This window comes from Lepidochelys kempii, chromosome 11, assembly GCF_965140285.1.
Source record: "Lepidochelys kempii isolate rLepKem1 chromosome 11, rLepKem1.hap1, whole genome shotgun sequence".
Taxonomy (NCBI): Eukaryota; Metazoa; Chordata; order Testudines; family Cheloniidae; genus Lepidochelys; species Lepidochelys kempii.
Window position 1 is genome coordinate 4,739,447 of NC_136390.1, and position 13,205 is coordinate 4,752,651.

At 39.6% G+C, this 13,205-nt stretch overlaps 1 protein-coding gene across 3 annotated transcripts in view; it reads right to left on the reverse strand.

Moving 5' to 3' along the window:
- Positions 1 to 13,205, reverse strand: part of XRCC5 (X-ray repair cross complementing 5) — a 74,151-nt gene that overhangs the window by 57,199 nt on the left and 3,747 nt on the right. For 2 of the 3 annotated variants that reach the window (XM_073305005.1, XM_073305006.2), the window contains 6 exons: positions 10,243 to 10,356; positions 9,380 to 9,563; positions 6,919 to 6,967; positions 5,723 to 5,845; positions 4,566 to 4,754; positions 1,124 to 1,238 (listed from right to left, as the gene is read on the reverse strand). In XM_073305005.1, coding sequence (XP_073161106.1) covers positions 1,124 to 1,238; positions 4,566 to 4,754; positions 5,723 to 5,845; positions 6,919 to 6,967; positions 9,380 to 9,563; positions 10,243 to 10,356 — 774 coding nt within the window. Of the gene's footprint in view, positions 1 to 1,123; positions 1,239 to 4,565; positions 4,755 to 5,722; positions 5,846 to 6,918; positions 6,968 to 9,379; positions 9,564 to 10,242; positions 10,357 to 12,610; positions 12,856 to 13,205 lie in introns of those variants that run through there. The other variant, XM_073305008.2, reaches the window with a different exon arrangement.

Consider the following 13,205-nt stretch of genomic DNA (forward strand, 5'->3'; position numbering starts at 1 on the left):
CTAGTGCTCTACTTATATTGACAATTCTCATTTCAGATTAAACAAATGGCTCTCATTTCCCTCCAACCCTTGCTGGTCTTGCCTATTTAAATTGTAAACTCTTTGGGGGTAGAGGCTGTCTCTTACTCTGCCTTAGTATAGTGCCTAGCACAACACCATACTCAAATAATTATAATAATTATTATTATAAATGAGGAGAAACAGGAAGCTGGCAAGGGAAGCCTATAGTGATTAGACCTTACCCAAGCCTAATAAATCCACCTTCTAGACACCAGGCATATTACTAAATTAGAATCTTTCGCCTTGAAGCAACAGAATACTGAAGAGAATCCTATTTTTAGGTTCAGGTGATGAACCAGTTAAACTCTATTTCACCAAAATCACTTCAGTATCACTGAACTACATGGCTGCCTAGTTACTATTTACATGATAGGCAGCTGTGGTGTTACACGTTTTCCTACTTTTAAAATGTTTTTCCTCTTATTCTGTGTGAAAGACCCACACAAACAATAGGGGAAACAGACTGAACAGTGAAATTGACTATATGTAAGGTCCTGTCAAATTGCACAAAGCAAACACGGAAAAAAGAGAGAAAATATTTTCACTAATCTTTTAAAGTTATTAGAATCTTACATGTGACTTGTAACAACAGTAAGTAAAACACTTATGCCCACAAATGTGATTTCAAATTGAGGGTATCCTTATTACTATTTCTAAAAAAAAGTACAATTTCCCCTGAGAAATAAGGAAAATATTAAGCCTCATTCATTTCTGGGCATTTCAGAGACAGCCAGTTGGAATGCTCCATGTGAATGCAACACCCTAAGTCAGGTTTGTAAATTTTATACAATTAAATGTCACATTGTGGATAGGAATTACTTTCTCTTTCTGAATATTGTTAACTTTAATGCTTTAACATGCATGTCTAATATGGCAAAGTTATGGTTGCTGTGAGAACTATAACTTTAGATTTATTGGTTTTTGCGCATGTAAAATCTCACCATAATGTTTTCCTTCATCTAGCTTAAGGTATTTAATTTTCTTGTCTTTAAGGAAAAAATGAAGGTGCAGCTACCTATGCTCCTGCCAAAGTATACTTAAATATGTGATTTTAGTAACTTACTGATTTGTATGCCACAATCCTTATAGACAGATTAGAACCTATAGTTAGCTGGCAAGGCCAAGCCATAGGTCTTCTTTCGATTTTCTTAAACATTGAAAGACGCTCCAGGCTCTCTCTAAATTAAAGAATCAAAAAAAGAGAGATGAATTCTTCGATAAGCTAAAAAAACAATCCAGAAAATGCAATCTCCTCAGGAAAGGGTGGAAGCCCAACTGGCTTGGCTTGGATTGCACAAAGCACTAGAAAATAAACTACATAGAACATTCCTGTTACTGAACATAGTAAGAAGGGGGCAGAGAAGGTGACCTAGTAGGTGTTTTCCATCTAAAGTCTCTATGACATTAAGGTTAAAGACAGCATGTCAGTTCTTATGGGGAAGAAGAGATTACACAGTTGTTTAGGAAGCATTTTGCAGTTAGCTAACATTAACCCAATTAAGTAATTTAGCTAGCTGAACAGCCCAAATTACAAAAGACACCTCTCACTGGTAAGACGTTTCCTGGGCTGGAGATGAAAAAATAAAGAATCCTGTTTCAATTAACGTTATTTTGTTTGTTTGGTATTTAACACTCCACACATTTTTAATAAGTTGTTAATGAATACACACTCTTTTCGCAGCTCAGTTAGGATAAAATCAGCTACTTTGAATATCTCTCAGCCAAACAGCAGATAAAAAACCTCATAAGGCAAAAAAAGGTTTTTTTAAATGACTGTACATTAAAATTACAGAACACAACATTGCATAAGGTTGCACAGCTCAAAGTCAGAACATGTGAAAATTAAGATTGAAAATACAGTCTTAACTCAGGGAATATTTATTACATTACATCTTTGTATGATCACAAAGATGTGTCTTCACGACCAACAAAGGCATGCTTTTACAGTTAGATAGTAGTTATCTTGCTGTAAAATCCTAGTGCAGACAAGGCTATGTAGTTTTTACAGCTATGTAGCTCGGAGAGGTCAACCACAGCTGGGGAGTATAATGTTGACCTCACCTAGCCGCAATGCAGTAAAAACTACCTGCATCTTGTCTCCATTAAGTTTTAACTACCTAACACATGTTAGTTATGCCACTGTAAAAAATACACCCTTTTGGCAATATAAACATAGCCACAGTCATATCAAATAATGCAAGATAATTCAATAGCATTTTGTACAACCTAGGCTACATGTGTATTTAAAAACCTGTGTCCATGTAATTAAAACTATTATAATTCATGCACTCAAGGGGTCAAGTTAAAGTAAAAAACTCAATTTTAACTTTTACATTTCTTAATTTTTTAATGCTTAATTGTGCTACCTTAATTCTGTATTAACAAAGTTCTTTAGATTTAATTTCCTATGTTTTTTAGAAGAAATAGATTCCCAGTTCTCCCCGACAGTGAAGACCAAGTCCATAAGCAAATTTTGCCCTTGTAGACTTGCAGACAGCATAGTCCAATAGTTAACTGATCACTAAATAATACACAACTCCATATCTATACACACGTGGACTTTGATAAACTTGCATTTTAAAAAAAGCCTAAAGACAGCATAAATGCCTCTTGCCCTGTAGCCAGCTTTCTTGGTCCCACATTGTGTTTCTTGACTTCCCCCATCCAGTTTAAACCAATATCAGACCTTAAAACCATATTACAAAATTCTACTTGCCCATCTGCTTGGATAAATTATTTATTTTTATAAGGGGGAAAAATATTTTTGATCAGCAGCATAGTAAAAAGAGGAAAGGAGATATTGTGTCTGGGTTAGTAAATTTTCATGACAGTTTTGCAAGGTTCCTTTATAAAAGCTGAATAAACTGATCTAAAGCTTCATATATTCTTAAACAACTTAAACTGCACTAAAGCTTTAATCGGTTAGCCAAACCCCCATTTATCCAAAGGTTTCAGACCTCCCCTGAAACCAGGGAGTAAGCAGGGCTGTACTGCATTTATAGGCCAGGATAGGAAAGGTAAAGATAAAAGAGGCATTTATTATTTGTAATACAGTAACTCCTAGGAGCCCTAGTTAAGGAACAGGACCCCACTGGGCTAGGTGCTATACAAACACAGAACAGAAAGATGGTCCCTGCCCCGAAGAGTCTGTATAATCTATGTATAAGACAAGAGGCAGCACTACAGATAGCTATAGACAGAATGCATATGAGTGGGGCAAGACTGCGTTTGTCACAGCCAGAAAAAAGGATGTTGCAGTAATTAAGAAGTGGGACAATGAGAGCCTGCATCCAAGTTCTAGCTCTGTGACTGAATAAGAAAGGCTACATACTAAGAGGCGTTATGCAAAAAGAATCTGCAGGATTTAGATATAGCCTGAGGTGAGGACCCAGACAGAGAAAGGTCCAAGTCAAAGCTGATGCCCAGGTTACAGATCTGAGTGACAGGCAGGCAGGATAGTGGTATTTCCACAGTGACTAAGGAGGCTGGGGGAGGCTTTGGGGCGGGGGAGACTTAGAACACCTGATAGTTTTATGCATGTGGATTATCCTAAAGGATAATCATGATCAAAAATATATTGTTTGGTTTGGTTTTGGGGTGCAGCAACAAAGCCTGTTCTTATTGCCATTGAAAAATCTCAGGCTGCTTTGTAGTCAAATAGAAAATAAATACGTAGCAGCGGTGTTATATTTCCTCACAAATAAAAGGTCTAAATTTCCCTTCTCATATAACATACTCTAACCAGCCATGGAGGCCGAGATGAGGAAAAATATATAATGGCTACAAAAGAAGAGAGGTACCAAATGATAAGTTGGGCAGGATGAGGGGAGGAAGCTACCAATCTAAAACCTGACAGGGAGAAGTCTCAGGCATAGTAGCAACTGCAGTGTTTCTAAGATACACACACATTTTTATTGTTTCACTGTGGAGACACCAAACCGTAAAACCATCTTTCTATCCTCGCATTAGCAATTCTACTGAAACAGTCCATTGTTAGACACAATAGCACAGCAGTTTGCTATTAAGCCATGAGCTTCAAGAAGCAACCATCAGTCACAATCTGTCTGGGGGAGTTTGATAAACTAGTTGATCTGCAACCAATCTGAGACCAGGAAACCAGGGCTACCATTATGTGCAAATGCTTTACATGCACTGCACACACATTTTAAAATAGCATTCATCTGCTAAATACCTTATATTCAATATGTTTTTGAAGTCTCATTTAGAGGATCACCCTCCTTAAAAAATTCTGAGAAACACAAGACAGAGGAGGAATAAGGGATACTTTCTATAAAGAGAGTACCATATGAAGGAAAATTCACTTTCCATTGTATAATTCTCATATCTGTTCTTTGAATCAAAGCCACTGAAGTTGATTTAAAGGACCCACCCAAATTTGTGATAAGTTACACAAATACAAAATGCCACCTCAGTCATTAAAGCTTTTTGTGGATGAAATTAGAAACTAAACTTCCAGCATCTGAAAGGGGAGTATTCAAGTTTACCTGAAAGTGTAAATTTCATCCAGGCCTCCTTCTTCCTCTAAAGCAAACATCAATTTTCTCACCATACAGATGCCTTCTTTCTGCTGCTCGGTTAAGCCCTTCCTTGGAAAAGAGTTTCTGCACATATCAGAATGTCGACCATCGCCTGTATCCCCACTTCCATCTTCATCATCCACTGGAAACGGCAAGCTAAGAATACAATTAAAAACAGTTAATTTATTTTGCTACTTAACTAAAACAACTAACTCATTTTGGATGATTAAAAAAAAGAGACACAAAAATTGCATTTGGATTGACTCTTTCTTCAGCCTGATGCCCTTTCAAATGTCAGTTCTAAGCCCCAGCAAAGAGTACCCTCCCAATCCCTTAATTATAGCTGTGCTATTCATCATTCCTGTAATAACTGTTATTCTGTAGGAGGTTTTAATAGCCTGTAATAGCTGGTGAATTCATGAATAAAATTGACACTTTCCTGTAGGTTACAATCTGGGTTAGAGTTTAACTAGCATCTCTAGATGAAATGATATTTTGCTGTACCCCAAACAATGTCATTAAGTTATCTAAGAATAACAGAAGCCCGTCTAGAAAAAGACCTGTGAGGTGATCTATTCCATCTCCCTGACAATACCTGTATATTTTCTACTGTTAAATTTCCTACTTGTTTAATTTTCAAAACACCTTTGCGCTTTCTTCCATGCTGCCCCTCACGGTTGGGAGGAGCTCCCCATAAAAATCCAGTTACCTCATTATCCTCCTTTTCTGTGAAGTCTACAAAAAAAACCTGAGAACAGTTGGCTGCTGGTGTGCTGAGTCTACTGCCTATCCTACTGACCAATACTTATTGTTTCCTTGTATTCCCCACATCCATCCGTCTGTCTGTATCTATTGTCTCTTGTTTTATATTGAGATTGCCAGCTCTTTGGGGAAGGGGCCATCTTTTTATTTCCGAGTTTGTATAGCTCCTAGCACCATGAGGTCCTGTTCTGTGATTCCTACGCACTACAGTAATTCAAATAATAATAATATTACAGGGAGTGGCACCTTTACACCAAACCACAGCATCTTACCACAACAGCAGACAATTTAAGATGGTTGTAATTATGTAATGAAAATGGCACAGAGCTGTAAAGATGCTTTAGAGCTATTTCCACACTTACAAAAATTGCAGTGAGATTCCCGTTTTCTTCAAGTTAGCGATGATAATTTCCACCTGATCCTCACTGAAGGGACTGCTAAGGTCTGTAAACACCTCAATGTGTCGTTTCTCATATTTCTTTCCTCTTAAACAATAAAAACAGAAGATTTGTAGAAATAAAACAATCCTTGCATCATTGCTGAACACTTATTTAAAAAAATGTAAAACTGTGTCTCTAATAAAGTCGGTAAACATCAAGACATGCTGCCCTTAAGTACAACAAGAATACATCCAGTCAGCATGGTTTGTTCTTTCTTATTCTTATTCAGGGGAAGTCCGTGTCCTTTTTCTGATGTTTTCCCCACCAAGTGAATAGAAAGCCTGGCCCTCAGCTGACATAAATTAGTTTAACTACATTGAAGTCAATGGAGCTATGCCAGTGTATACCAATGAAGATCTGGTCCGTGGTGTTTACTAAAGGTGCTGGCTAATTCCTCCAAGGCTGCAAGACCATGATTATAAAGGTGTTAAACTGTGTCTACATGGATGTTAAGGGTTTTTTTTTCCCCCAATCCTATTAAGCTCACACAACCGAAAAAAGCATTTTTCTTTATCTAGGCAGGTCTCTAGGATTTGTCTACACTGCCGCTGGGAGGTGTAATTCCCAGCATGCGCAGACATACCCCTCCAGCTAGTGCACTGGAAACATCAAAGCGCTGTCACAGGAGCGCTCCAGCAGCAGCAGTTTGAAGTGCGAGTGTGGTTGCACACGAGTGCTGGGAGAGCTCTCCCAGCGCTCCTGATAATCCACCTCCACGAGGGGATTAGCTCTGACCGCTTGGAGCCTGGCTCCCAGCGCTTGGAGCCTGTTTACACTAGCACTTTAAAGCGCTCTGACTTGCTGCGCTCAGGGGATGATTTTTCACACCCCTGAGCCAGCAAGTTAGAGCGCTATAAAATGTAAGTGTAACCAAGCCCTTAGTTTATACCAGTATAACTTCCCTATGTGGGCAAGCTCTTATTCAAGTGACTTAAATTGCTTGGGGAGGTTGGGTTTCTCTAGTGGGTTTTTTAGGAATAGCTTTTCATTGTGGTGATTTTTTTAAAAAGCAGCTTCTTCCCTCGTCACACAACCTTGCAGCATTAAAGTGGAGTCAGCTCAGATCTCAAAACTCCATTTCAGAATTCTTGTGCAAGTCCTCAGGCTGCAGTACTTACATTGTTTCCTTTTGAAGCAAGTCCATGCACACGACAAGTGCATCCAGGACTAAGTGAGTTAAAGACAAAAGACATTTAGAACAAGACTGTGTCACAAACATGCATGTTTTTCTCTTTATTTTAGCGGTTGCAGAGACAGTTAAAGCATTTTAGTGTATGACAACCAAACTAGCACCTATTAAAACGATCTATTGCCTTTCCTACAACCCTCTATTTTCCCTGCACTTTTAAAGGGAAGACTGTTACCAGGGACCAATCCTGCTATTGAAGTCAAGAGCAAAGCTATGATAGGAGCAGGATCGACCCCAATGAAAACATTTATCACCTAGACTTTTTGTATTATCATCATCTCTTTATTTGAAATCCATGACTGAAAACTACATGTAGTTTCAAAATATGACATAATTTTTCACGCTAATTCCCCTTTTCATAATAAACATCTATTTCTGATATCTTGATACATTTCTTTTCTCAAGTAATTTAATTGAAGATGTGCTCTTATCTCTGTGCTCAGAGATCTGTGGCCCAGATCCACAGAGGGACTTAGGCACCGCAATACTGAGCATCATGGCACCTAACTTTTAGGTGCCTAGAAAATCACGGGCACAACACTGCCAACCACACAGACTGAGTTAGGCACCGAGGCTACCCATACAACAAATGGGAAGAGACAGGCACCTTAGACTCCGAACAACAAAGCCAGCACACTAAGCAGGGAGCCGCCTGAGCTAGCCAGTGAGAGATGCCAACCAGAGGGCGGGGGGTATTAAGTCCCACCCCTCTCTCAGAGATAGGCACATTAGTCCAGGCTGCAAGGAGTCGCTTAGCTCTGATAGCAATCCATGACCTGAAAGAAGGCAGGCATTAGGCCACCTAAGTTTGTGTGGGGGTCTGAAACAAAACAGCCTGGTGGGTTGGGGTGGCAGACCTCCCTTATAACTTTTAGCCTAATAGATAGGAGACTCACTCTGAATGTGGGAGACCCCCAGTTCAAGTCCCACCTCCTCCTGAGGGATCAGCTACCTCTCAGGTGAAGGCCCTAACCACTAGGCTATATAGTTACACTAACTTTTTCACTGGTTCAATTCATACTTAAGTGTTCAATTGTTTAATAAAAGTGGAACAACTTCAACTGGAGAGACTGACGGAGACCCATATCAGAATATTCCATAGCCTAGTGTTAGCCTGACAGGGGACAGATCCTTGTTCAAATCCCTTTTCTCTCTCAGGAGGACAGGGGACTTAAACGGGAGTCTCTAACATCCTGGGCGAGTACCCTATCCACTGGGTGAAAGGTTACACGAAGTTCCTCTCCTTCCATCCCCGGCTTTTGTGTGTGACCTCACCTGAGGGATCCGGATCCAGCAGCAATACTCAGAGGCCACCTACTGGATCAGACCCCATCATGCAACTTAGGCAGCCAGACGCCTATATTTCCCAGTCTGTGAATTACTCTGGGGCTTACATGTGAGAGAGGAGTCCAGATGACCTATTGCAAGGCAGTAGTGTGCATGCTCAGGTGGGAGATAGGTGACCGGGCACCTAGAGTGAGGCTGCAGTGTACACACCCAGAGGAAAAAAATTAGGTACCAAGTGAGTTTAGGCATCTACAGGTTAGGGGGCAGCTGAATTGGAGTTCTGTGAATCGCAATGGTGCCTAAAAACAGGATTTACACACCTAAGTCCCTTGATAGAGCGCATCCATGTACATACCTCCTTACCCATCAAACCGAGAATATGATTCAGTTTGTGCAACATACAGTTGACTGGCTGCAGGCTCCCCTGATGCTGCTCTACCAACCTGACTACAGCTTGAAACAATTATTTTTTGGGTGGAGAAGGAGAACAGGGAGAAATAGGAAAAACTTTCAAATGAAATGTTAAGAGGAACACTTTCAAAAACTCTCACCTATGTTACTAACAAAAGTGACTTTTCATAATGGGTGCATTTCACAGTGAAATGAGGACTGATCAATCTGAAATGTCTAAGCACACGCAACTGTGTTGGGCTTCCCTTTTGGTGGGAGCGTTTATTTTTTTAAAAAAGGTTTTCATAGGTTTAATTTGATGAAAACCTATTTTGCATTAGGCTTTTTAAGTCCCTTGAAAAAAAAAATTTTGGACCCTAATCTGACATTGTCTCTTTGCTGTATATTTTTCTCTCAGTCTCATGGAGAAGATACAAGAAGTGCTCAAAACTTAATTAACTCAGTACTTTATACTAGAAACAATTCACTGGGGCCAAGACTCCCCCTAACATCTTATAAAGAACTTTGAAAATTGGTTAATCTGGAAAACTGGCCCTTGTGCAAACTGTCAACTCCTAAATTCAAAAGGATAATATATGTTTAATAGTAGTTACAACTTCAACAACACTTCTGGTACAGTTTCACAACATAAGCTCCCAGTCCTCCATGCAACTTTATCTGGTTCAGAGATTTTGTACAGCCAGAGAGGATACAGTCTGTTTGCTCAGAGCCTGGTTGAATCGCGTTTTGTATGTCCTCCAGCAAATCAAAATCCGGTAGCATCAGGTGTCTCTGTACAGTAATGTTCTGATACTGATCACCACTGGCAAGGGTATTCTCTGTACCATCTGTGCCAAACAAAACTACAGAGACTTCATCTTTGCTCTCAGCAAACACCTGGAGATGGAGAAGGTACAAAAAAAAAATCCAAAAATGCACACTGTGTTGTACATACATATGTAAAATAGAAAGCGTATTATACAAATTTTGCAACTAGGTATCAATTACAGCAGACGCATATACAGCCCTTCCAAAATGTATGCATATGCAGAGCTCATTAACTTAGAATTAAATTCAGCTAGCATGCTGCTATGAGTACTACTGATCAACATATGGGGGAAATGAGTAAAATCAGATCACTCAGTTCCTAGAGTAATTCTACATGATGCTAAATTTTAACAATGCTGAAACATTTTATAAGAAGACAGCACTTTTCCCCATAAAAGTCTCCTCTAGCTTAAAAAAGGGGAGTGATCAAGCTAGGTGCACTTAGAAAAGGAGGACTTGTGGCACCTTAGAGACCAACAAATTTATTTGAGCATAAGCTTTCGTGAACTACAGCTCACTTCATCGGATACATTTGGTGCACTTGTCATCCACAAAAATCTGCTGGGAGAAAGGCCAATGTTGCTCTCACATGAAACAGTCATTTAGAATAATTCTAACTATTTTCCCAGCTAAACAAAATGTAATCAAATAAAAAGAGCGAAGAAAAGAGTCTATCAAGCCTCACCGTTTTCCTTCTTTCATTTCTAACCTTTTAAGTGTATCATACTCAAACGGAAAACACACGTACCTGTCGCTGCACGAACATCGTCATCATCTTCTTGGCTTGTTCAAACGGAGACTCCTCTCCAGGAGCAGAATTGCTCATTGCAAAGCCTACATCCATACACAGCACTATGGCTGCCTGGAAGAAAGTACCAAACTCAATTAGAATATGATGGGGCACACTTAAGTGAAATCACTTAAAGGAGCTAATTCACTCCTTGATCAACATAAAACATACATTTCACTTTACTGCATTACTAATCCCTATTGTTATTTTAATTGCTAATTTGACACGTTTGTGCAGAGGATAAGAATATAGGACTTCCCATACTGGATCAAACTAGTGGTCCATTTAGTCCAGTATTATGTCTCAGGGTTTAGCTACATGAACCTTTAGTTTGCGACAAGCTGGGGCTTGAATCTAGCCTGCACCGACTTTCTGCGTTGACTCTGTTGACATGCATTAACACCTGGGTAATGCGCTTTGATCTATCCTCTTTGAAATGGGACTAGATCAAAGTTCATTAACAGTTAACAGTGTGTCAGCAGGGTCCACACAAACAGTTTGTCAGTTTTGGAAGCATTATTACTTTGGACCTATTAATGTTTAATCTACCATTGTGTTGCCCATTCAGCCAGCTTTGTTAGGTCCCTCTGAAGTTCCTCAGTCTCCACTTGTCTTGATGAACCTAAGTAATTATATTTTCCACTGAATGCAGCCGATGAAGTGAGCTGTAGCTCACGAAAGCTTATGCTCAAATAAATTTGTTAGCCTCTAAGATGCCACAAGTCCTCCTTTTCTTTTTGCTAAATAATTGTGTCATCTGAATGAACAAAGCCAGAAGATTAATTCAGCAAAGGAGCTAGATGGGCAAATCATCCATTTGTTATGCCCTTAAGTGGCATTTGCAAAGAAAATGACAAAAGGCCAGTTTTCATTTTCAGCCACAGGCTGAACCAAGGATTTTTAAGTGCTCATCAACAACTTGTCTGGTGGGCAGCAAATTAAAATTACACAAGCCTAGAACAAAAATGTTTGGTTTTGCTGGGCTGCTGGTAAATAGGGCTTTTTCTAGCTTGGAGTCTGTCATCTTTTTTCTGAAAAGAATGTACATCTGAGTGTACATCTAACATTACATTTGCTGCCATCACATTGTTCACCCTGCTTTCCTGTTATACCACTTCCCCGTACCCTGTGTCCACCTGCTCTATTTAGACAGTAATGTTATCCCTTTTGATCCAAGTGGCTAGTCTAAGTTCGGGGCTCTTCATGCTGTTCCACCTGGGAGAAATTAATGATGGACTCAGATATCTTTGATTCAATCCTGTTTATTTACAAAGAATTTAAGTCCTGTTTCTCCAAACACAGAAGGAACCAAAAATCAGCAAACAGCTTCCCTGCTCATAGCATCAAACTCTTTCCGCCAGCACTCTGATGCAAAACTTTTCTCTAGGCTTATCCCAGAGCCACCCACCATGCTTCCAGGCTGTATCTGCTTGGCTTTTGTTCTGCTCTCTGTATCTCTCTCTTTGCTGTCTCTCTCAAACAGATACTCACTTGCTGACCAAAACAGTTCCATCAATTAAAGCTCTAGCCCTTGCATTTGAACCCTCTTAGATTAAGCTTCTACTCAGCTTTTCCATGTGCCTGTGTTTTGGGGTGTTACTGCTGTTGTTTCAGCCACCTGATTACAATGGCTTCTTTACATTTATTCCAAATATAAGGCAGTAGCATGCCTGGCCATAAGAAGCCTTAACCCAACCCATAACAGCAAGCTCTTCAGGACGGGGACTATGTGTTTTTACAGTGCTTAGCACAATGGGACGCAATTCTTGGTTGACCCATAGGCACTACAGTAATAAACATGATTAATAATAATGAATGGCCAAGTAACAGAATTGGAAGGATCTGGGTATTAAAGCACAGGATGAGAATCAACAGATATTGGTCATAGTCCCTGACCTGCTGTGTTAACCTGGCTAAGTCAATCCCTTTGCATCAACTTTAACTCCTGGTTCTCTTAAGGATACTGTAAAACTTCATTAACATTTTCAGAGCACTTCGAGATCCTCTACTGGAAGTGAAAAGTTTTATTACTCATCTTTTGCTTCTATTTCCAGGTAATACTGCAAAACTATTTTAAGTAAAACACTGAAATGTTATAGCCAATAAGAATGAAGAAAATAATCAAACGCTATACATTTAGAGAGATTTATTAAATTTATAGACAGCCTTGACTGTAGAACAACACAGCACTTCACTTTCTGGAGTTTGTAGCAGCAGTTGTTAAGTGGTGGGGTGAGGAAATGTATGCATTGTGTTTGGTCATGTCTACTTAATATAAAACTGCATTACACCTTGAGTACAAAGATACCCAGGTAGACAGTGGTACCTGGGTTTATACACCAGTCGCTGGTAGCTAAGTCACTAGCAAGTTCTACTTTTTCCATGGGAGGAGATTGTAACAAATCTAACGCTGCCAAAAATCGCTGGGAAAAAGTCTCACTTTAAGTTTGCCAAAAATAAGTTTTTATCCTCATCTTTTTGGGTCTTCTGAGACAGTGGAGCAGAAAGAAACAGCAGAAATGTTCTTTTTCTGTTGCTGTCTTTTTTATGGAAAAGGTATAAAATGACACTTGAAAAACCACAGTTCCATCTGAACATTTTGAACCTACTATTGCAATAAGTTGCATTTAACTTTACTGAAAGTGAAAAACCCTTTAAAGAAAAACCCTTTTTGTTCAGTTTATTTGTGCACTTAACAGCACTTTGTGTATCGTCAACTGCACTTCCTCCCTCATGCACCAGCATGATGAGATTATTCTTGTGCAGTGCTCTGCAGGGGAACCTCACTTGCATGGTGTTTGCCAGTACAAGTAACAAGAAAGAAAACTGAAAAGGGGGCACATGCTCGAAGAAGGAGGGGGGAGAGTTAAACACCTTTTGGGTGGACCTGAGAGCAACACCAAACACCCCTCTAAGTATCA